Source organism: Simochromis diagramma, unplaced genomic scaffold (assembly GCF_900408965.1).
Source record: "Simochromis diagramma unplaced genomic scaffold, fSimDia1.1 OVJJ01000107.1, whole genome shotgun sequence".
In the NCBI taxonomy this organism is placed as follows: domain Eukaryota; kingdom Metazoa; phylum Chordata; class Actinopteri; order Cichliformes; family Cichlidae; genus Simochromis; species Simochromis diagramma.
The window spans coordinates 6,487,712-6,509,905 of record NW_024387209.1 but is presented as its reverse complement, the minus strand read 5'-3'; the positions used below and the strand labels follow the sequence as shown (position 1 = coordinate 6,509,905).

Genomic DNA, 22,194 nt, shown 5'->3' with positions numbered 1-22,194 from the left:
GGCCATTTAATCAATGACTTCAGATCAAGAGTTAGGTTCCTCCAACCTGCAGCATCCTCGGGCAAGGTGCTGAACCCCAGGTCTGTGAACATTAGGTTAAAAGCTGCATACAAGAAAGTCCTTTGAGTTCATTGGTTTTACCTGTTCACTTCCTTCCATTTCTTTTCTTGCATCTCATTACAGTTCCTAGGTTAGCTGTCTTACATAAATCCAACTTTGGGTTGGCTCTCCTACCAATTTTGTTTATTGTTTTACCAGTTTTACTCCCTCAACCACACACCCACTCTGTGGTGCTCTGAAAAAATGTGTACACATGAGTTTCAAAAAAGCTTCTCAGTAATTTCAGACTATTAAGCCTCAAAATCAGCGAGAGTAAGACCAAGATCATGAGGATGAAGCAGAAGAGGTCCACCCATTTACCTATCTACTGGGAGCATGGGGGACACGCATGAGTGGAATGGATGCAGATGTGATGGAAAGAAACAACAAACTCAAAGTGCTTTTCTGATTCTGAAGCTGAGGATGTTTAACACCGGTGTGAAAGCTATACTACACTCTGAAAGCTGTCTGTGCAAAAGATTACAAGTGAAGACTGCAGACAAACTTTCATAGTTCATAGTTTACAGTCACATGACTAACTTGCTGACTTGGCAAAACATTACTTCATCATGATGGTCAGTAGTGGACAGTCGGTAGTACTGCAGGACAAAAGTGTTTTGAGCCAAGACTACTCGGATCATTTATCCATGGAGGAGAAACAAAAATATGAAGAGAAACTATGAATTCTGGCACTGGAGACACTCCTGGAGGGATTTGGAGAAGATTGCCCAGAGTTGAGCAAGCTGGTGGGGAATCGCCTTAAAGCTTAAAACTGAAGTCCACTTCTAACTATTTTAGCAGAAATTACATTTTATGGCCGGAGTTGGTGGCCATTTCTAAAATGTGCTAACATTTATGCTTATATCCACCTGTGAATGATTTCCCTGCACAAAATAAGAGAGTTTAAACTCAAATATGAAAAATGTGGAACCATAAATCCTTCATGGCACCAACAGGTGAACGTGCTGTTCCGTTTTTGACAGCTTCTCTTGTTGTTGCTGTTTGTTGTCTTGACTTTGATACGATGATGCTGAATAATTCAGAAGAGTTTTTAGCATCCTGCTGCTTTTTGGTTTTCCAGGAAGCTGCTGAAGCTCACAGATCAGGCTGACCTAAAAGCTCTGACATCTCAAGGGGTGATCACAGCAGTGCCTGTGTGTGTGTGTGTGTGTGTGTGTTTGTGTGTGTGTGTGTGTGTGTGTGCGTCACATGTCCAGACTAGAGAGCAGCTACACAACCTTGACCCAGATAGTCGATAAAGAAGAAGAAAAGGATTCAAGGAAAAGGACAAGAGCATCAATACAAGAAATGAAAGGATGGAGAATAAAGAGGTGAAACAAGGGCAGAGGAAAAGAGGCTAAAAGAGAGAAAGGTGGAGATGAAGAGGAAAAAAAGGACAAGGGGAGAAGAGAGATGATGAAGAAAGAAAAGGTGGAGCGATAAATGAGTTTTGGGATAATACAAGATAAAGTAGTAAGAGAGGAAACCAAGAGAAGGAAACAAAAGGGGGAAAAGATATGAAACAAACATGAAGGGAAGAAGTTAAAAACTTTGAAAAAAAGAGATTTTAACAGACCATGGAATTGTTTTCATAGAGAAGGAAAGTTTTAAAACCAGAAGGAAGAAAGAAGTCAAAGAAAAGTTAACTGAGAAGCAGAAACAGCAAATCCAAGACATGAAAAAAGAAAGGAAGAAGGTGAGTGAAGAAGAGGATAAGGGAGTAATGAGAAAGAAACAGAAAAGAGGGGGGAGAAGGGGGAGAAGGGGGGAGGACAAAGAAAATGAGGAAAATAGGAAAAAGTAAGAAAGAAGGATGAATAAAAATGGGGAACACTGGAAGGAGAGAAGTAGAAAGACAAGGAGGAAAAGGAAAGGAGGGAGTAAGAAGATGAAGAAAATTAGAAAAACACAAGAAAAAAGGGGAAAAGGAGGAAAGGAGAATTAAGAAAAGGGAAAGAAGAGGAGGAAAGTTGGGAAGGATGAAGAAAAAAGATGAGAAACGTAGTAAGAAATTGAGAAGAAGAGGAAGGAAGACGATGAAGAAAATGAGTAAAGCACAAGAGGGGTAGAGAAGGAAAATAGGAGGAAAGGAGGGAGAAGAAAATTATGGTAAGAGGTGGAAGAGGAAAACATATGAGGGAAAAATAAAATAAGCATCATAAAAGGAAGAAAACAGGAATATGAAGAAAAAATGAAAAGCATGAGGGAAAAGAGTAAAAACATGGGTGAATCGGAGAAGAAAAAGCAGGAAAGGAAGAAAAAGCAGGAAAGGAAGAAAAAAGCAGATGCAGCAGATATGACTGAAGAGGAACAGATGAGGTTGGGAAATAGAATGAGGGAGGAAAGCAGGAAAAGAATATGGACAGGAGGAAAGTGGAAAGGATTTGGGGGGAAAGCTAAAAAGCAAAGGAGGAGGAATAAAACAAGGAGCTGGGAGAGGGATGAAGTGAGGAGCATTATTGGAGGTCACCGCCTCCCTCCTGTTGGTCTGATGGATCCACCCTGACAACCTCAGACCACTGGAGACGCAGACTCTGTGTGTGTGTGTGTGTCTGTGTGTGTGTGTGTGTCTGTGTGTGTGTGTAGGTGTTTTCTTCTTTACCGCCTGCACCTCTGTCTGGAAACGTGCACGCACACAGAGGTCAGAGTTCACACAAGAATTGTTTGGTTGTTACAGATGGTAGACTTGAGATCCGTGACCAGGCTGCAAATAGAATAAAACAAAACCCTGATTAATGTTAGTAGAGTGGCTAGAGTGAATGAAGCCGGATTCTCTTTTCCTAAGTGCTTATGAGGAATTCTCCTTTATCACACTTCATGAAGTTTTCCATTGATGAAAATGATCCAAATCTTCACCCTAAGGATTGTAAATGTACTCCACCCCTACAGACTTAGAGAGTGGAGCTTGAAACCATAGCTGTCCATTTACTGGTTGAACAGTGGGTAGAAACTGAGATAATAAGAACATACAAGCAGCATAAGTGGTAGAATGAGGAACTCAGTCATTTGGAAGGAGTTCCACATTGAAAGGAGGCAGCTGCTTAGGATGTCTTCTAGATGAGGTGTTTTGGGTGTACCCAACTGGCAGAAGACCTTGGGGCAGATCCAGGACATAGTGGTTAAAGAAAGTAGACACGAGTACTGGGAGGCTAGGCGTACAGCAAAGAGAAAGCTGGCAAAAGGAAAGGAAATGGCCTATAGTGAGTTGTATGGGAAGCTGAAATCAAAGGAAGGAGAAAAGAACCTGTAGTCATTGATTAGACTGAGAGATCAAGCTGAAAAAGATCTGCAACAGATTAGGATGATTAAGGATAGAGACGGAAATGTACTTATGACTGAAGATTGTGCGCTTGGAAGGTGAAAAGAATAATTTTTGGAAGTAATGTATGAATAATAAAACCATGGGGGTGGCAGGGAAGTATGTGGCGGTGATGCGGGACATGTATGAGAACAGCAAGACATTGGTGAGGCGTGCAGAAGGAGTGACAGATGGGTTATGAATCAGCTCTGAATCCCTTCTTGTTTGCAGTGGTGATGGACAAGAGTGAAGGTAGATGAGTTTAAATACCTGGGGTCAGCCACTCAAAGCAACAGACAGTGCACAAGAGGGGAGAAGAAGAGAGCACATGCAGGGTGGAGATGATTTATGACAGGGTCAAAGTGACGGTTTGCAAGATGATAGAGACCTTCTACGGTGCACGGTTTGGAGATTTTGGAGTGGTGCTGATGAAAACATGGAAGTCCGGACTTCTGGTTGGCAGCGAGCAGAATGAGCTCCTCGAGGTCGAGCGAATTCCCCCTTAATTTCAAGTTTTCCGACTGCTTCTATGTTTAAAACAATACCGGGGGGAATAAAGAAAAAGAATAAGAAGATACATGAACCAACTGAACAGTATTTTCCAGAAGAACGAGAGGACACGCACGCTGATATGGCTAACTCAGATGAAGCAAATGGCGCGGGGGCCAATCTCGAATCTTTGCAAGAGGGCATTAAAAATATCAGCCAACAAATCTTTGACCTCTGGACGGAGATGAAAGCTGATTTCAACGCATTCAAAGAAGACTTCAGGCGTGAGTTGAAAGACGACCTAAAGAAATTCAAAGAAGACACAAACCAACAGCTCTCAGCTAACAAGCTAGCGGTCCAAGAATACGGCGAGAAACTCAAGGAAGCCGAAACACGAGTGGCGGGGCTTGAAAGCTGGTCAGCGGTGGCCTATGACGCGCTGAGACAATCGCTAATGGAGCAGAGGAAACTAACCGAAAGGCTAGAAGACATTCAGTCTAGATCGAGAAGAAATAACCTGCGAATCTACGGAGTCCCCGAAGGAGAAGAGGGCAGCTCGGTAATGAGCTTTGTTGAAAATGTGATCAGAAGAGAGAGGCTAATACCTGATGGCACTGACCCACAAATACAACGGGCTCACCGATCCCTCGGTCCTAAGCCAGGTGCTGATGCCGCTCCCCGTTCCATTGTCGTCTGTTTTCTTCAGTTTAAAACAAAGGAAACCGTCCTCAGAAACGCATGGCAGAAGAAGATCCTCGTCAAAGACAAACCCATCGGTTTCGACCATAATTGCACTGCTACGGTAGTACAACAGCATCGTGCATATAGAGAAGTGAAAAGCGCACTTAAACAAAAGGGCATACGATTCCAATCCCCGTTCACAAAACTCCGGATCCACTGGGACACGGGCCCTCAGGTGTACCACAGTCCGGCGGATGCGGTACGAGAGATGCAGCGGAGGGGATTTACGGTGGAGGAGCCACGCGAAAGAGGAGGACTCGACCCTACGTCTCAACTAGAGCAACTGGAGCAAGCGTCACCATGGCAACCCGTGACCCGGAGAAGCAACAGCGGAGCCATTCAGAGAGTGCGCGACAAACTACAAGAGTTCCAGCGCAGAACAACTTGACTTCAGAGAAGGGTTTGACTTTGTAGAAACTATTTCAGTGTGGGGGCAGATGAACATTTCAAATATATATCTGCCTTTCCTGAATAATGAATATGTTCTTTATGGTTCTAGTTGTGTATAATCGCTCTACCTTGAGGTAGCCAACAACTTAAGATAGGATGAGTGTGACTCAGATCGGGGTTCTCACTGATTCTAAGAGAGGGCCCTCACTTTCGGTGTGGCTCTCCCTCTCATCATTGTGTGGGGGTGTGTCATTTAGGGCTGCCACAAACGATTATTTTGATAGTCGACTAGTCACCGATTATTCTTGCGATTAGTCGACTAATCAGATCATGCATCCATTGGACGTAAAACGTACAGATTATTGCAGCAGCATGCATCTGCTCTTATATAACTATCATTAGCTTACAGCTTTAAGTGTTTAAGGTATGTGAAACTAAAAATAAAGACAAGATGATAGTTTATTAAACTTTTAATGAAATTTCAAGTTTGAAGCCACCTGAAAACAAATATAACAAAATAGTATTTTGTGCTCAGTCCTCACAACTATATTGAACTTTGGGACTATATAGTCAGTATAGCAATCTACACGAGATTATTGTTCACAGCCAGGAAAGTTAGCTTTTCTACATGTTCTGCAGAAAGGCTTGCTCTCTTTTGAGAGCATATGTTCCCTGATGTGGAGAAGATCCGCTCCGATGGGAATGCAGGAGGTTGCAGGAATGCACAGAAAAGATTTAGCTAGCTTTGATAGTGTGGGGAAACGTCCCTCATTTTCGCTCCACCATTTAAGAGGATCATCCTTTTTAGAAACTGTGGCTTCTTTAAAGTACAGCTGAACTTCACTTCTCACAACTTGGACATCTTGATCCTCCTTAGATGCTTCTTCCTCATTGTCACCCTTGACTGTCTGTGTCAGACTCAAGGAGGTTGTCCAGAGCAGTCTTTTCAGTTCTACCTGAACCATTGGCCAACTGCACTTTTGCATGCTCATGTGTCCCAGCATTTGCGTCTTTGACAGCAAGCACTTCAACAGTCCCCTGCACTCTGATGACATCTTCAGGAGCCAAAAACTTCAACTTTCTGTATCTGGGGTTCAAGGCAGCTGCGAGAATAACAGGGTTTTCTTTGTCTGCTGAGAGTACATATACTCCCCCATCTCTGTGTTATGCCTTTTTCTGCACTGGCAATGAAAGATTTTCCTGAGCTCGTCTCCAGTTGGCTTTGGTGTACAGCCCGTGTCAGCCCTTTGACCACCTGTGGAAGACCTGAAACCGTTGTGTACTGCTGTCCACTAAGGTAAACAGTAGCAGTCTCAAAAGGTGCCAAACCTTGCTTCAGTTCTTCAAGCAGCACCCACTGCTCTGGCTTCAAGTCGAAGTAGTGTTTCCCCCTTGGCGTTACCTCGGGATCTGAAAGAGTGGCAGTGAGAGGCCAGCGCTGTTTGAGGAGTCTTTCTATCATGTGGAATGTAATATTCCATCTTGTACTGACATCTTGGATCAGTGTATTTTTCTTCACATTCATTTGCTCCTGTTTCATTTTTAGTCTTGTACTAGCCAGCTCGCTTCTCTTAAAGTGCTCCACTAGCTGCCTAGCAGCACCTAGTGCTCTGCTGATGGTGGTTTCTTTGAGAGCAGTATTGACTATGAGCTGGAGTGTGTGTCCAGCACAGCGGATAGAGGCCCATCCATGTTTTTCTTCAAGCAGTCGCATTGCTGCCACCATATTGGAACCACTGTCATGTACTACTGCTTTTATTTTGGCAGGCAAGATGTCAAACTTTGTTAGCACCTCTTCCATCCATGTCACTATATTGGCACCAGTATGCCTCTCCTCAAGACGCATGGTATCAAGGATGAAGCTCTTCATCTTCCAATCTTCACTCAGGAAATGGCAAGACACACCAAGGTAGGCCTCTGTTGCACGACTGGTCCAGACATCAGCAGTCAGGGTGAAGAAACCTTTGACACCACCAAGGGTCTGCTTTACCTAAAGATATGAGATGATTTGGAACAATAGTAAGCATTAGGGAAATATATTACAGTATATTTTTTCATTATTAATAATGCTTGTCAGTTTATGCATTAAGATTTAAATTTACCAATTGAATAATTCAGTTACATCAAATACAGTTACGCATGTTAAACAATAAACATTCAACATATCATTAAAAAAAAAAAAAAACAAAAAAACAACTTTCCATTACATGCTTTAACCAAGATTAATTTATTGGTTGCTCAGTCAGCAAGCTCTTAATATTATTTCATCATGAAATGTATTAAATTCTAATACAAATTGCTATTTTTTGTTTGTGGTGTGAGAGAGTGGAGAGAAAGAGGGACCAACCTTCTCAAAGGTAGCATCATATTTCTTTTCCATCAATTTGGTGAAGTGGGATCGGCCTGGTAGGTAGTTATCATGGTAATCTGGGTTGAACTGCTTGATCATCTCTTTGAAACCTTGATCATCAACCATAGACAGGGGTCTCATATCTGTCACCAACATGTTCAAGATTGATTCAGTCAGGACATCTTCTTGCCGAGGTGTACATGTTGTTGGCTTGGTGACAAAGTCGTTCATTGAAGACGAACGTATTTTTTTAGCAGTCCTGTAACGTTAACAGCTATTAATATAAGCAATAATAAGTAGTGCTCTCAGTGTTAATCTCGTCAATACGACGTTAACACGGCAAATCCCCATCAGCGCGATAGGTGCAAGGGCTGCACGGCACTGACTAACGGGGATTTGCCGCGTTAATGCGGTTATGGCGTTAACATCATATTAACGCTGACAGCACAAATAATTAGCAGCTTGCTGTTTACGATAATGTTAGCAGCTAACTAGCCAATTAGCTTACCGAGACGACTGTACCACTTCGTCGTCGGATGCCACTACGTGCTTCCTTTTTAGATGCTCGTGCATCGCCGTTGTACTGCCATGGAAGGCAAGTTCCATTTTGCAGATTTTGCATTGGACCTTCTTTTCTTTTGTTTGGTCAAAATGCTCCCAGACTTTTGAGTTCCGTTGCCGAGTAGCCATGATAACGAAGACTGCTTCTTCTTCTTCGTCTTTGGCGTTTAACGGTATCCTTTTTAGGTGCATTTCCGCCATCTTCTGTTTCAGTCCGTTATTACACTCTTAAATCCTACTATTATTCCTGCACCTTTCAGGATTTTACGGCATTTAAATGATGCGTCGACTATTAAATTAGGCGTCGACGATTTTGATAGTCTCATATTGGGAGTCATATTGCAATGTTGTTCGAGTTTTGAATTCTACAGTTCTCTTTAATTGTTCATCTATTTGTCCTACCGTGTTTTGGTTTAGGTTTTGTTTGTTTTCGAGGTCAGTGGTGGAGGATCATTTTACTTTCACAACAGTATACTATGTCACAGTGTCTGGAATTGATGTCGCTTAATGTTAACGGCCTGGGAAATCCAATCAAAAGAGCCAGAGTATTAACAAAAATTAACAAAGAAAATAAGGATATAATCTTTCTGCAGGAAACCCATTTGTCACCACAAGAGAACAAAAAATTTAAGAAACTTAGATATAGGAAAAACATATTATAGCTCTCATATCAACAGCCATAAAAGAGGGGTGGCCATAATTATGGCGAACATTTTGTCATTTGAACTCTTTAAAGTAATAAAAGATAAAGAAGGACGGTACATCATTGTGAAGGGCAAAACCTTAAATAGTGTCTTGACTCTTGTCTGTATATATGCACCACCAAATAGTCCCAAATCATTCTTTAAAGATCTTTTTGACCTAATCTCAGTGGAGGCAGAGGGAATTTGTATTTGTGCAGGAGACTTCAACGTAATATTGAATTATAATTTGGACACAACTAGTCAAACTAGATGCAAAACACATATAGGCAGACACTTGAACTTGACACTTGAGGAAACGGGACTGGTGGAGATTACTGCATCCTTCACAAAGGGACTACACACATTACTCAATTCCACACTCAGTGCACACCCAGACTGATTATTTTCTAATGCAAAAGGAAGAATGTCACAGAGTGTTAGACTGTAGAATCGGGGTAGCGGATGTCTCAGATCATAATGCGATTTTTTTTGACAATTCAGTTGGACTCACTTCCAAGGAACACGGTTTGGCGCCTTAATGTAGGGCTTCTGAATAATGACTCTATTACATATGATATTAAACAAGAAATAGATACATTCATTAAAGAGAATGACAACGGAGAAGTGAACCCTCTAATTCTTTGGGATTCAATGAAAGCTGTTCTGTGGGGAAGCTTGATAGCAAAAGCTTCTTTTGTTAAAAAAAAAAAAGAATTGAAAAATATAATCAGCTGACAAAAAATTTGAAAGAGCTGGAACAAATCTTCAGGACTAAAAAGGACCCCATAACACAGAAACAAATTTTAGAGGTTAAAATGCAAATAGAAAATTTATTGAATCAGGAAGCGGAAAGAAAGGCAAGATATTTGAAACTAAATTATTATGACCTAGGCCCTAAATCTGCCACATTATTAGCTCGCAGACTGCGAAAACAGCAGATACATGTAGATACAGCAATACACAAAATTAGAAACCCTATAACTCAAAAGTTGGAAACTAAACCGGAAGAAATAGAAAACATTTTCAACAATTACTACCAAAATCTCTATCTGCAAGAAGGAAATGTAGATGTACAATCAATAAAAAAATGTTTGTACTCACTAGATCTACCTAGTCTGGACACCGAAAAGGCTTTTGACAGGGTTGGGTGGGGATTCTTGTATCAGACCTTAGAAAGATTTGGTTTCACTCAAGACTCAATAAAATTGATAAGGGCAGTGTATCACCAACCTGTAGCTAGACTTAAAATAAATGGATCCCTATCAGCAAGATTCAGCCTGCATCGCAGAACAAGGCAGGGATGTGGGTTAAGTCCCATACTTTTCGCATTATATATTGAACCTCTGGCTCAAGCAATATGACAAGAGGTAGATATAAAAGGGGTCTTTATAGGAAAAAGGTAATATAAAATAGGATTATTTGCGGACGATGTAATATTGTATCTGAGGGACTTGAACACCTCCCTTCCTGAGCTTCTGGAAGTAATAGCAGAATTTCATGAATGCTCGGGATATAAACTAAACATCGCAAAAACACAAATGATTCACTTCAATTATGTACCGAGCAAAGAAATTAAAGAAGGCTTTAATATCAATTGGAAAACTAAAAACATCAAATATTTGGGTGTCTTCATAACAAGAAGCCCAGCTGCATTGTACACTTCAAATTATTTTCCGATCACGGATGATATTAGAAAAGACTTGGAGAGGTGGTCAACATACCCGTTGGACTTTAGCAGCAGAATAAATGTGATAAAAATGAATATAATGCCAAGGCTTCTGTACATTTTCCAGGCACCGCCAGTTGAAATCCCATCTCAACAGTTCGAGGCCTGGGATAAAATGTTGTCGAGATTCATATGGGGAGGCAAAAAGGCAAGAATACGCTTCTCCACTCTGCAGTTGCCAAAGGACAAACCTTAAATTATATTTCCAGGCAGCACAATTACGCCCTTTATGCCTGTGGTGTGATAATTCATACACTGCAAAGTGGAAACAGATTGAGACACAAGATAGCACGGACTATAATGTCCAGACACTGTTAGGAGAAAATACCTTAACTGACATTATTAAGTCAAAACTCGATCCCATATCCCAGTTTTCATTACAGATGTGGTGCTCTATTGTCAAACATTTAAAACCGCAAAATGGTCAGAGGAAGTTGAGATGGAGAGCCTTGGACAAGAGTTTTAAACCAGGACAATATGACAAGGCTTTCAAAGAGTGGACCAACAGGGGCCTAACTGCTCTCTGTTTAATTACCAAAAAGGACAAAGTTAGGAGCTTTCAAGAGCTTAAGGACATGTTTGAATTGGAAAACCGGGATTTCTTTCGATATCTACAACTTCGAGATTATTACAATAAAGAGATAGCTGAGGCTGAGATGATGTGCGACGCCTACCAGCAGAAAACTACTAAACTATCATCCAAATTATACTCTAATTTGATGAAGAATCAAAGATTTACCTCTTTATATGTAAAGACAAAATGGGAACAGGAACTAAAACTGTCAATTACAGATGAAACATGGTACCAGTTATGTGGTTCACTTCAAACGTCTACAAATTCCCTACAGTGGCGGGAATTTAATTGGAAATGTCTTATTAGGTTTTTTTTTATCACTCCTCACATTAGGAGCAAGCAGGTGGGCACACAGCAGCCTTGTTGGAGAAACTGTGGTGAAGTGGCAGCTAACCACTCCCATATCTTTTGGTCTTGTTCTAAAATTATTCTGGACAACAGTGAATGATACCTTACAAAAAGTCTTTGGTTACAAGGTCCCTGAGGACTGTACTGCTTTATTTTTAGGAAATATTGATGATAGAGTTAAAAGAGAGGACTTATATTTAACTAAGATTCTTCTTACTGCAGCAAGAAAAGCCATTACTAGGCTGTGGCTTAAGCCCGAGGCCCCAACTTTCCTTCACTGGACAAACATAATTCAAAAAGTATGTATGGAAAAATAACTTTTGCATTACGACTGAAACTACAGCTCTTCACTCAGAACTGGAAGAAGTGGTCAATGTTGATCATTTCTGACGCAAGATTTGACTTTACTCTCAACAACAACGACATGTATTCCCCTGTGGATTTTTATGGATGTAACTTTTATTGTTATTATTAATATTATTATTATATGTGTGCTTTATCTTTAGACCTGCATATAATCTGTACGAGGTGTTCAGTGGCGGAAACCGATATTATTGTCCTTTATGTGGACAAACGTTCTAATCTCTACAAATTTTCAACATGAAGGTTTTGGTTTCACATAGGAATCTTAAATTTTATTTTATTTTATGATCAAATTCTAACTTGAAATGGGGTTTCTGCAGCCGAGCTAATCTCCTACTCACTGTAACTCCTCCACTGCCTCTTTTTGTCTTTATAATTTTTTATGTTGTTGTTTTTATCTTGTTCTTACTCTTTTTTTTATTACTATGTAATGTTCTTTAAGTATTTTCTGTTTGTTAAAAAGAAGAAAAAAAAACAATGCTAATAAAAAGAGATTTGCAAAAAAAAAAGAAAACATGGAAGTCCGAGCTCAGATTTTCATTGGTAGTTACCAGAATGTCCGTGATTAGAAATGAGTACGTAAAGATTGAGCGGTTTGGAGACAAAGTTAGAGAGGCAAAGGCTGAGATGATTTGGGCATGTGCAGAGGAGGGATAGTGGATATATCTGAAAAAGGATGTTGGAGATGGAGCTGCCAGACGGGAGGAACAGAGGAACACTTCACTGAACAGCATTACTATTAGACTGATCACTTGGACCCATTGTTGTAGTTTTTCAAAGGTAGCAGCAGTAGTTTTACTGTGGTTGCAGGTTTAGTGTAGCTCAAGTACTTGTGACTATGATGTGCTGATAGCAGAACGAGTACTGCAGTGTTTTTAAAAAATAATAATAGCAGCAGAAACCAGTCACATCAGCACGAGTACTCAGCCTTAGATGTGTGTAAAAATCTGCCAGATTGTTTATGAAGTTCTGATCTCAGCAGTAATTAAGTATCAGACAAATGATGAAGGTGGCGATGGTGACGATGACAGAAGTGATGATGTTTATTCAGAGGAATGGGTTCACACTCAGCGAGGAGCCTCCATCAGACTCTTTAACATCATCACAGCACGTACAGCACAAGTGGGTTCTGATTTCAAAGGATTTTAAACTTTCTTTTTTTTCAGCACCCGAGATAAAAGAACTAAGTGGTTAAAATTTTGTATTTAAATATTTTCTTCATTTTTTTTAAATTAAACGAGCACTGTGTTGATCAATCCTCAAAATTAAAATGGGATTGTTATTGTTTTGTTTGTTATATATTTTTTACAGTTTTTGTATTTATTTTATTATCAATATTTGTTATTTTTATGCTTTATTTATTGTTGTTTATGTCTCTCCCCTGCCTCACAAATTTAATTTGTTTATAAGTATTTATCTATTTATCTATCCTATAATAAAACACTTCAGCCTCCCCCACCAACAAACTGGCTGGAGAGGTGGTCAGAGACAAAGGAATGTCTTTGATCCTACAGTTACTAAGACTTACAAATTTAAGTAACACAATGACAACATTTAACAATTTGACTCCAACAGTTGTCAACAATAATAAATTTCACTATTTATTCTGCTATTTATTTATTTATTGTTTTTTATATTTGTATTTATTTACATTATATTGTCATTATTATTGATTATTTTTTATCTTTTATTTCCATCACCCATTTACATGTATCTTTTTAAATATCAATTATTTCATTACTGTTAATATTGCTCTTTCTGATCATTAGTTAGAATTACTTTATTTCTTCCTCTCGTCCCACAATTTCAATTTTTAGTTAATTTATTTATTTTTATTCTTACACCTTTTATTTCATTAGCATTTATTATAATTAATTTGTGTTTTTCATTTAATTTTTTTTTATTTTTAAATTTATTTATTTACTTTAACTCCACGTAACACCCTGTCTTCTTCACGCCCTTACTCAGCCTACTAGTTAGGGGGACAGCAGTAATTAACAGTCACTTGTATTTAATAAATAAAGACATTCGTCATCACTTTCCTGGGCGTCCACTCGCTGTGTTTCAATCAGAGGGCCTGATTGAAGACTTGACAGCGGCAGGGACAATCTGTTCCCGCCGGCACACCCCGTGTTTTCCTGACCTCCACAACCTCTCCGAGTCTCTTCCTGTCACCCAGTCAGAGCTGCCACGGCGGATCTGAGGAGGGGCGTGAACAGGCCGCCACGTCACTCTGCCATTGTCGGAGCTGTTGGCACCTCAGTGCAACACACACACCTGCATGTTAGTGTTTTGACAATAAGAGCGACGAGTGATGGTCCTGTCCTGTAGAGTTGTGCGTCTATACTGAGTGTGTGAAGCCCTCTAATTTCATCTAGCGCCTCTTTCCACAGCTGGAAGCAGGCGTTTTTAAAAGGATTAATAAGTACTCACCTCGTCTCACAGGTGGACGATGGCACCGCCTCAGAGGACAGATTCCAGCAGCAGTCTTTGTTCTGCTCTGTGGCTTTGGTGAACTCATCATTCAGGTTCATCATGTGCTGCAGGCTGAGGACATTAAGAACGCTGGTTTGGTGTTTCCTTCAAAGAAGAAGCGGTTTGGTTTTGGTTTTCTTAGGCATCAACTAAAACAGACTTGATTCATTGCTGAGGCTGCCATATTTGTGCTAAAACTACTATTCCCATTCCCAGCCAGAGGTGGCTAAAATTAGAGACTTTCTTTATTTAAATAGAAGTACAGATACCTGTGTTAAAAAATACTCAAGCAAATATTTTTATTCGAGTAAAGGTGAAAAAGTACAGGCTCTGAAATGTCCTCAAAGTAAGAAAGTAAAAAGTAGTCTAATAACCATTTTTGTTAAGTTAACTGAACCTTGTGCTGTATTAATATAATAATAAAGTAATATTAATAAATGAGGATAAAAATATTTCAAATTTAAATTCTAACTCTAATGAGTGTACTCAGTTTGATCTGTTATGTAGGACATAAGCAGCGAAAGTGAATTAAAAAACAAACAAACTATTTTCTGCTGCCTATATTGTAGAGGGTGACCTTACCTCCACACATAAAAGGTAAATAGCGTTCAGTCAGGGGTTACAGTGGGATTCATCAGGTGGATGAAATACAGGCTCAGCTCAGGGAAAAGAATCATAACTCACAATAATTTCTAATATGAGCTCCAGTAGGTTTTCTTAGTGCACATGATGTCAGCTGACCGCTCTTTGTATAAAAGATCAGATTTGAACACCATCAGGTTGGTTTTCTTGGAGCTGGACATTATCACACTTGGACAAGACGATTGAACACAGAGTTATCCAAGGAAGCCACATCCTTCAAGTAAATGAGAAGATCATGCAAGTACACATATATGCTAATCGGTCCTAAGTAAGAAAGAGTTTCAATAAAGCTATCAATAGAGGCCAAAACAAATGTTCACATTGGGCTGTAAAAATGTTTGTTTACTAACGAACCCCAGGTGGTGATTAGTGGAACTGCAACTTCTGTCAGCTTCTTTTAATTTTTCATCCCCAGAGGCTGATGCTTGATCTAAACCTGTGGTCCTCAAACTCAAAGCCAAAAACGTTCACTCCCACCAGCCCACAGTTTTCATCATGATCAATAAAATTATCATTAAAAATTAAAAAAGGATCCAATTTTAGTTTTATTGACGTAAAAGCCACAGTTTGAGAACCATTACTACTCGTGCTGCTGCTCCGCCTGCGGTCTCATCCTTTTCTAACAGACCTGCTTCGCCCTCTGGTGGCCAGCAGCAGAAACTACACCAGATCTGCTCACAGCCTACAGTAAATATCACAGCGTGTTTCACTTACAGCTTCTGATGCAAATAATGAAAACAGTGTAAAGAATTTATGGCTGTAAAACCGTTTGAAAGCAATTTACCAAAAAAAGAGAGAATAATGAAAAATGAACACAGCAGCTCTGGAAAAATACTGATAATCAAACTAAATTGGTTAGTGAAATAAAGAGCGACTTTAATGTTCCTCTCTGCAGCAGCAGGGGAAGAATATAAAGCTAATCCTCCTCCTCAGGGATTATCTTCATCTTCCACTGTCAGGGTTTCTGTCTTACTGTAATCCTCCGGCTCCATGATAGTCTGACAGCTGTTAACACAGACACCCAATCAGCTGGACACATTTGTGAGAGAAGGAGGAAGTAAAAGTAAATTCAATATAGGTGAAAGGAGTGTTGGTACTGGTAGTACTGTGTACTGGGAACAGAGGAAGTACTGAGAGCAGAATTAGATATAGAGGAGATTTAACAGTGATCACAGACGTAGTCGTTGTTGTATTTTCATAAATATATGAATGAAAAAAAGTGTATTTGTTGATTTTATTGTATTCATTATGAACAACAATACCTGGAATATTTAAATAAGATCATCAAGTAAGATTCTTGGTAAAGATTCTGGGTTTTTATTCAGAAGGAAACAAACGGGAGTAAAGTTTTACAGAGATTTTTGATGTGATCGTTTCTGGACTCTGAAGTTTGAGGGCACGTTGAGGAACGGTGCCGCTGTTTTACACAGATCTGATTGGTCACTAGGTGGTGGATTGGTACATGATTATGTCTCATTTGGAACATAATCTGCTCCGCAGCTTAAAACGTGATCCACCTTGATAACATCGAGAACAGACGATCATCTCCGAAGTTTCAACCTCTGGTGAATCTATCAAGTTACATAAAACTTCTTAAAATCCACAAACTGTTGCTCTGTGCAGATTAAAAGCTAACAAGATAGAGGTTAATGCACTCCACATCAAACTCTGTTTGGCTTTTAAATGAAAATAAAACCAGCTCTTTTCCTGCTCCACCTGAGTCTCAGTCCTCAGGACATCCTGGGAGTCCTGAGGGAGTTATTGCTCATACCAAAACACACTGATGCTCCTTCGTCCTTGTCTCATTGACCTGAATTGCTGTTTTCAGAGAGAAACCTGAGCTCAAGTTGTATTGTTTTTGTTCATTGGGTTAAATCACTCTCTGCGTCATTGGGTCTGCTGGGTTTGGGGCTGATAGTTTGCACTGCTCTTTGCAGAGTTCTGGTTATTATTGAAGTGAACTTGCTGAGTCGTTGTATATAAATTATAGTGAACTGTTAATAAAGTGGAATGGAAAAGTATTTCCCCCTTTTCTCATTTCTTAGTTAGTTGTTTTTTGTTTTTTTTTGCATATTTATCAAGCGTACATATTTCAACCCATCAACATATGTTAATATTAGGCAAAGAAACCCCCAAGCCAAAAAATAGCTTGTCTCACAAAGTAAAGCTCGATAAAAGATCTCAAACACCAACACATCAGGCCACGAACTAAAGAAACAGCTAAGAAACAAAGTCAGTGACATGTATCAGTCTGGAAAAGGTTACAAAGCCATTTCTAAGGCTCAGGAACTTCAGTGAACCACAGTGAGAGACATTATCCACACAAAGAAGAAACCTGGAACAGTGGTGAAGCTATGGACTAAAATTACTCCAAGAGCTTCGATGGCTCATCAAGGAGGTCACAAAACAAAATGTAAAGGACTGCAGGCCTCCCTTGCCTCAGTTAAGGTCAAAGTTCATGATTCAACAATAAGACAGAGACTGGGGAAAATAGTCTCCATGGGAGAGTTCAAGGAGAAAACCACTGCTGACCAAAAAGATCACAAAGGCTGGTGTCATATTTACCAAGAACACCTAATCAACCCAGAGAAAATATTCTGTGGACTGACTGCTTCAGGACGACTTGCTGTAACTGATGGAACCATGAATTCTGCTCTCTACCAGAAAATCCTGAAGGAGGATGTGCGACCATCAGTTCATGCTCTGAAGCTCAGGAGCACTTGGGTTCTGCAGCAGAACAACGATCAGAAACACACCAGCGAGTCGACCTCTGACTCGCTCCAAAAAAACCAAAATGAAGGTTTTGGAGTGGCTGAGTCAAAGTCTGGAGTTAAACCAGATTGAGAAGCTTTGACGTGACCTTAAACAGGCTGTTCATGCTGGAAAATCATCCAGTGTGTCTGAATTAAAGCAAATCCGCAAAGAGTGTTTTTGCAATTTCCTCTGCATCCAGTTTTTAAAAAAGACGCAGACACTGATCATGAAAGCACACAAATCACCCTTTCTTGTGATGGAACATCTGATCTCGAAATCTCGAAAACAGATTTGTTATATATTGATTTAGTTTTGAGTTTTTTTGCTTTTCGGTTTGTTTTCAGTTGTTTTCTTTTCATTTGGTATATGGTCAGTATGTGGATGCACCGAGGCTTCCTCACGGTGGTTATATTGATAAATACTACAACTGAAGACATATTTTTTCCATTTTTTCTTTGATGATCCAATTTTTTTCCACACTTAAATGCAGCTGTGTGTACGAACCCTGCTGTAAACATGCAGGAACATCGGGGAGATAAACACAGCGGCGCCTGCAGTCAATCAAATCTGTCCAGACCTCCTAATTCTCTGCTCTGTGGCCCAGTTTGGCTTCAATCTCTTAAAGCTCCCATCTCCTAACCCACACCCACACCACACCACACACCAACAGCACACCAACAGCGCTGCGTGGTGAATAATTGACGAGTCCTGCCTCCTCTCCCTCCCTCTCTGTGTTTCTTTCCATCACTCTGTCTTTGTGTTGTCGCTCGCTGGGTTCTCCAGACCGTGAAGACCCGCCCCTCCCTCTGCTCCATCACGTCCACTCTCCACCTGCTGCTGGCTGGATGTTGACGACTGTCAGCAGGTAGACAGACGGACGGAGGGGCAGGCAGGAGCAGCAGCTGCTGGTAAGATGAAACCGTTCTGTTACGGTCAGACAACACAGACTTTTTGGAGGTTTTTATCTCACAGGCTGCATCTGCTCCTCATTCTTCTTATTTCTCATGTTCAGGTATAATTTTATTAGAGGACAACATAGTGAATGAGTCTGCTGAGCATTCGTTTCATTTAAAGGATGTTTTTACTGCCGTCGCCCTGATGGGGATCCTTTTTTAAAACTGTGAGAGTGCTCGAGTCATGTATGTGATTTTGCTTTCTCGCTGCACCCAGTTTTCTATACTCAGATGAACTTTATTCATTCCCAGATCTGTAATCAATAAACTCCTTTTTTTAATGAATAAATGATTATTAGTTTTTTTGTTTTTATCAACAAAATCAGTTTTGGTGACACAGGAGAGCAGTGATACTTCTCTGGTATTAAAACATGCTGTTAAACCTCTCGGTGCTCTATTCTATAGGATTTATGTTCAAATTCTGTTGTTATTAAAATCTATCAGACTACTTTTGACATGAAGTCTGAATTCACATTTGTCCATTTCAGAGGAGTAGTGCAGAGACGCTGCAGCTTTTACTAAATTATGACGAATCAGTCCGGCCCCCTGATGGCTTTACAAAGTCTGACAGTTTGCACAAAAGGACTTTTGTTTTTTTTACTCTGTGTTTTGCACCTGCAGGCAGATGTTTGAATAGTTTTCAGTTCCACAGTCAGCAGCCATATTTCCTGGAAATCTTTCTTGGAAAACTCCCAAAATCCTTTAATCACAACTCTGATCATCACATTAGGCAAAGATGAAAAATAGTTTTCCATGTTTTTTTTTAATGATAAATATTTTTGTCAATTAGTTTAATTATGGTGATTCTCCATCAACAGCTTCACTTTAGCCTCCCGACAGCCACAGCTTGTCATGTCTTTGCATTTTGCTTCCAAGCAGCCAGACTTTGTTGTCATTTTTTAAAGTGGTCTTGATCAATAGTTCTCTGATGGTTTTTACAGTTTTATGTTGTACATTGGATGTTTTTTCATTCACTTTTACTTCAGTCCTTGTAACTGACCGTTATTGGAGGAATGTTTTTTTTATTTGTTTGTTAAAAACATAATTTTTTCCCATTTCTTTAATTGAATTTTGACAGAAGGTGATTCTCAGAGAGCTTTTAGCTGAAAACTTGCATGGTGTGCAGTCTGACCTTAAAAGATTTGAGGAAACTGCAAAAGTGGATAACAAAAGAACAAGTCTCAGTCTAAAGAAAACTATCTACAGTATCTGAAAGTCTTGTCCTTGAGACATACAAAACAAGCAGGACCTGAGAGATGCACCTGGACCTTCATCTACTGTTCACTGAAGCCCCAGAAATGGTGTTAGTGGAAGGAAGCCATGCTTAAGGAGGGAAACAGGGAGAAAAAGCTGATATCTTGAACATCTTGTCAAAATGGAGAACCATGTCCGAAGACTAAATGAATCACTGCACCTATTTCTCATTCAAATACTGCAACACAAGTTCAGGAAAATAGTGAAAATATGTCAGAAAACCAAGAGATTCCTGTTATATCCAGTGGATTTGTTAAACTAGATTTTTTTTAATATACTAACTTTTAATGACTTCCAAAGGTCCACGTGCAGTGCCTTTTTACCCACTAGGGGGCAGAAGCTCACTTAAAAATTGTGTTTTTACTGCAAAATTTCTCCAGAACTAATCAGCAACTTTTTAGTTATTTATTTTTTCTCTCATTATAATTTTAATTACAAAAAGTGTTGTAATATTAGGAAAAATAACATTGCAAAATAATATATAACACTGCAACCAAAAAGCAAAAGTGAAAAAATATATTAATAATTAAATTAAATCAAAACTACTGAACATTTTAAAAGATAAAAACCTCTTAGGCTTCAGACATCCAGTATGCATTATTAAATAATCAAAAAAATAGCTTCAGTATAACTAAACCTTCTAAAATGTGTAATTACAGCATCTCTTTAACTCTGTAGAGCTGCAGCAGCTCTTATTTAAATGATCTCTGACGCAATGTGACAGATTAGCCCAGGCGCGACCCAATCTGGCTTTGCAGACTAATGAGAGTGGGGCCTAATTCAGGTTTTTTTTTTAAGTGAGTCTGAGTTTCAGTTTAGGTTTTACTGAGCATTACTTTCTGTATTAGTGAAGTTCTAACTGCGTGTAAAGTTGACCTTTTTCTTCTAGTGTCTCATACGCTTGATGCCTTTGTCCTCCAGTCCTCTTGTGTATGTCTTCATAGTTGATGCAACTATTTTTGTCTCTGACTAGTTCCTGTTTTACTTTGAGGGTTAGAGTTTTTTGGAACCTGTGCTATATTTACTTCTTTTGTCTGAGTGATTCCTCAATCAGCCCTCTGTGTATAAATAGTCCTGTCCTCCTCTTTGTCGCCTGTAAATGTTCATGTTTTTTCCCCATGTGTTGCCTCATGATCTCCTTTCCCCCATCGTTGTTACTCCTGCGCAACCTGTTTATGGCAAAGGTGGTCTGTCTATTTGGACAGTTAGTAAAGGGTTTTTGTTGTTTCTGTTAGAGTTGTCTGATTTGGTTTTAACACCCAGTGGTGTTTAAATGGATGTTCATTTAAAGACCCCTGGTTGAATGGCAGAGCTGTGATTGAATGTGGGGGGAAAATCTCAGATTTTTTAACATCTGTTTTGTAATGATGATTAGTTAAATCTGACTGCTGTTTTTTTACAATAAAGGAATATTTTCCCTGACCCATTTCTGATCATAGATCAGATTGGAGGATATTTAAATGAGTTTGAATGAATTTAAATGAGAAAATCTAAAAATTCACCTTTAAAAAGTTTGCAGTGTCATCAAGGTACAGTGGATCTCTCTCTTAGCCTTTTAGGCTGGATTTCTCATTTATCTCATCACAGATAGTACTGCATATGTCTTTATGAAAATTTTAAATTCTCAGTGCTGTAAAGAAGTCCTGCTGAAAGCTGTCATTTGTAGATTAGTGGATTTATGCTTTGAAGTCGAGCTCCCACACAGGGTCACAAGATTAGTTTAGAGCTCCTGTGATGAAAAAAAAGGATTATTTTTTCCCCACAGTTGTTTTAGTCAGCATTTACAACTTTTATAAAAACAAAGAAGATTCAGGTCTAACTCACTGTACATTCAAGAACAAATGAAGGCAACAGCATTTATAGGTAGAGATCTCCAGCTATCTGTTTGTTTGGTTGTTTTTCTCAGTTATAAAAATGTCGATTCATCAGAAACACAGAAATATACAGCTGTGGTCAGAAATTTACATCTGCTCCTTATGGGCAAGAATGTAACTGTAATTTTGGTATTATAATGATTTCTTTGAACTGTCTTTTTCAGGCGGGGAATGATTGTACAGGATACATTTTTAATAACTTTAAAAAACAAGAATTGGCTGCACAAGTTTGAATTTATATTGGATTTCCTCTAATCCACACAGGCTCAAATATGTACATACACTCACCTAAAGCTTTATGGTCAGACGAGACAAAGATTGAGCTATTTAGGCCAGCGGTCCCCAACCTTTTTTGCACCACGGACCAGTATAATGTCAGACAGTATTTTCACAGACTGGCCTTTAAGGTGTTGCGGATAAATACAACAAAATAAAATGATACGACCAAGACAAAAACTGTGGTATTTTGTACATTTAATAATAAACACGAATTCACTGTGTAATTGTGTAACTTTATTAGCCGTGCTGACAACATTGAGAGTAACCTCCTCCTCTCTGCCCCTTAATGCTCTCTGGTCGCTATGGTAATGCCTAATTTCTTTCAAAATAAGCCACACAAC

The 22,194-nt window shown here is 39.4% G+C and overlaps 1 protein-coding gene across 1 annotated transcript; it reads right to left on the bottom strand.

The window, feature by feature from the left end:
- Positions 1-5,911: 5,911 nt before the first annotated feature.
- LOC120746051 (E3 SUMO-protein ligase ZBED1-like) lies at positions 5,912-7,789 on the bottom strand. Its single transcript, XM_040051258.1, has 3 exons — positions 7,365-7,789; positions 6,347-7,007; positions 5,912-6,120 (listed from the first exon to the last, which is right to left on the bottom strand). The coding sequence occupies exons 1-3, from the start codon at positions 7,596-7,598 to the stop codon at positions 5,912-5,914; spliced, it is 1,104 nt and encodes a 367-aa protein (XP_039907192.1). The 5' UTR covers positions 7,599-7,789.
- Between the last annotated feature and the right edge of the window lie 14,405 nt (positions 7,790-22,194).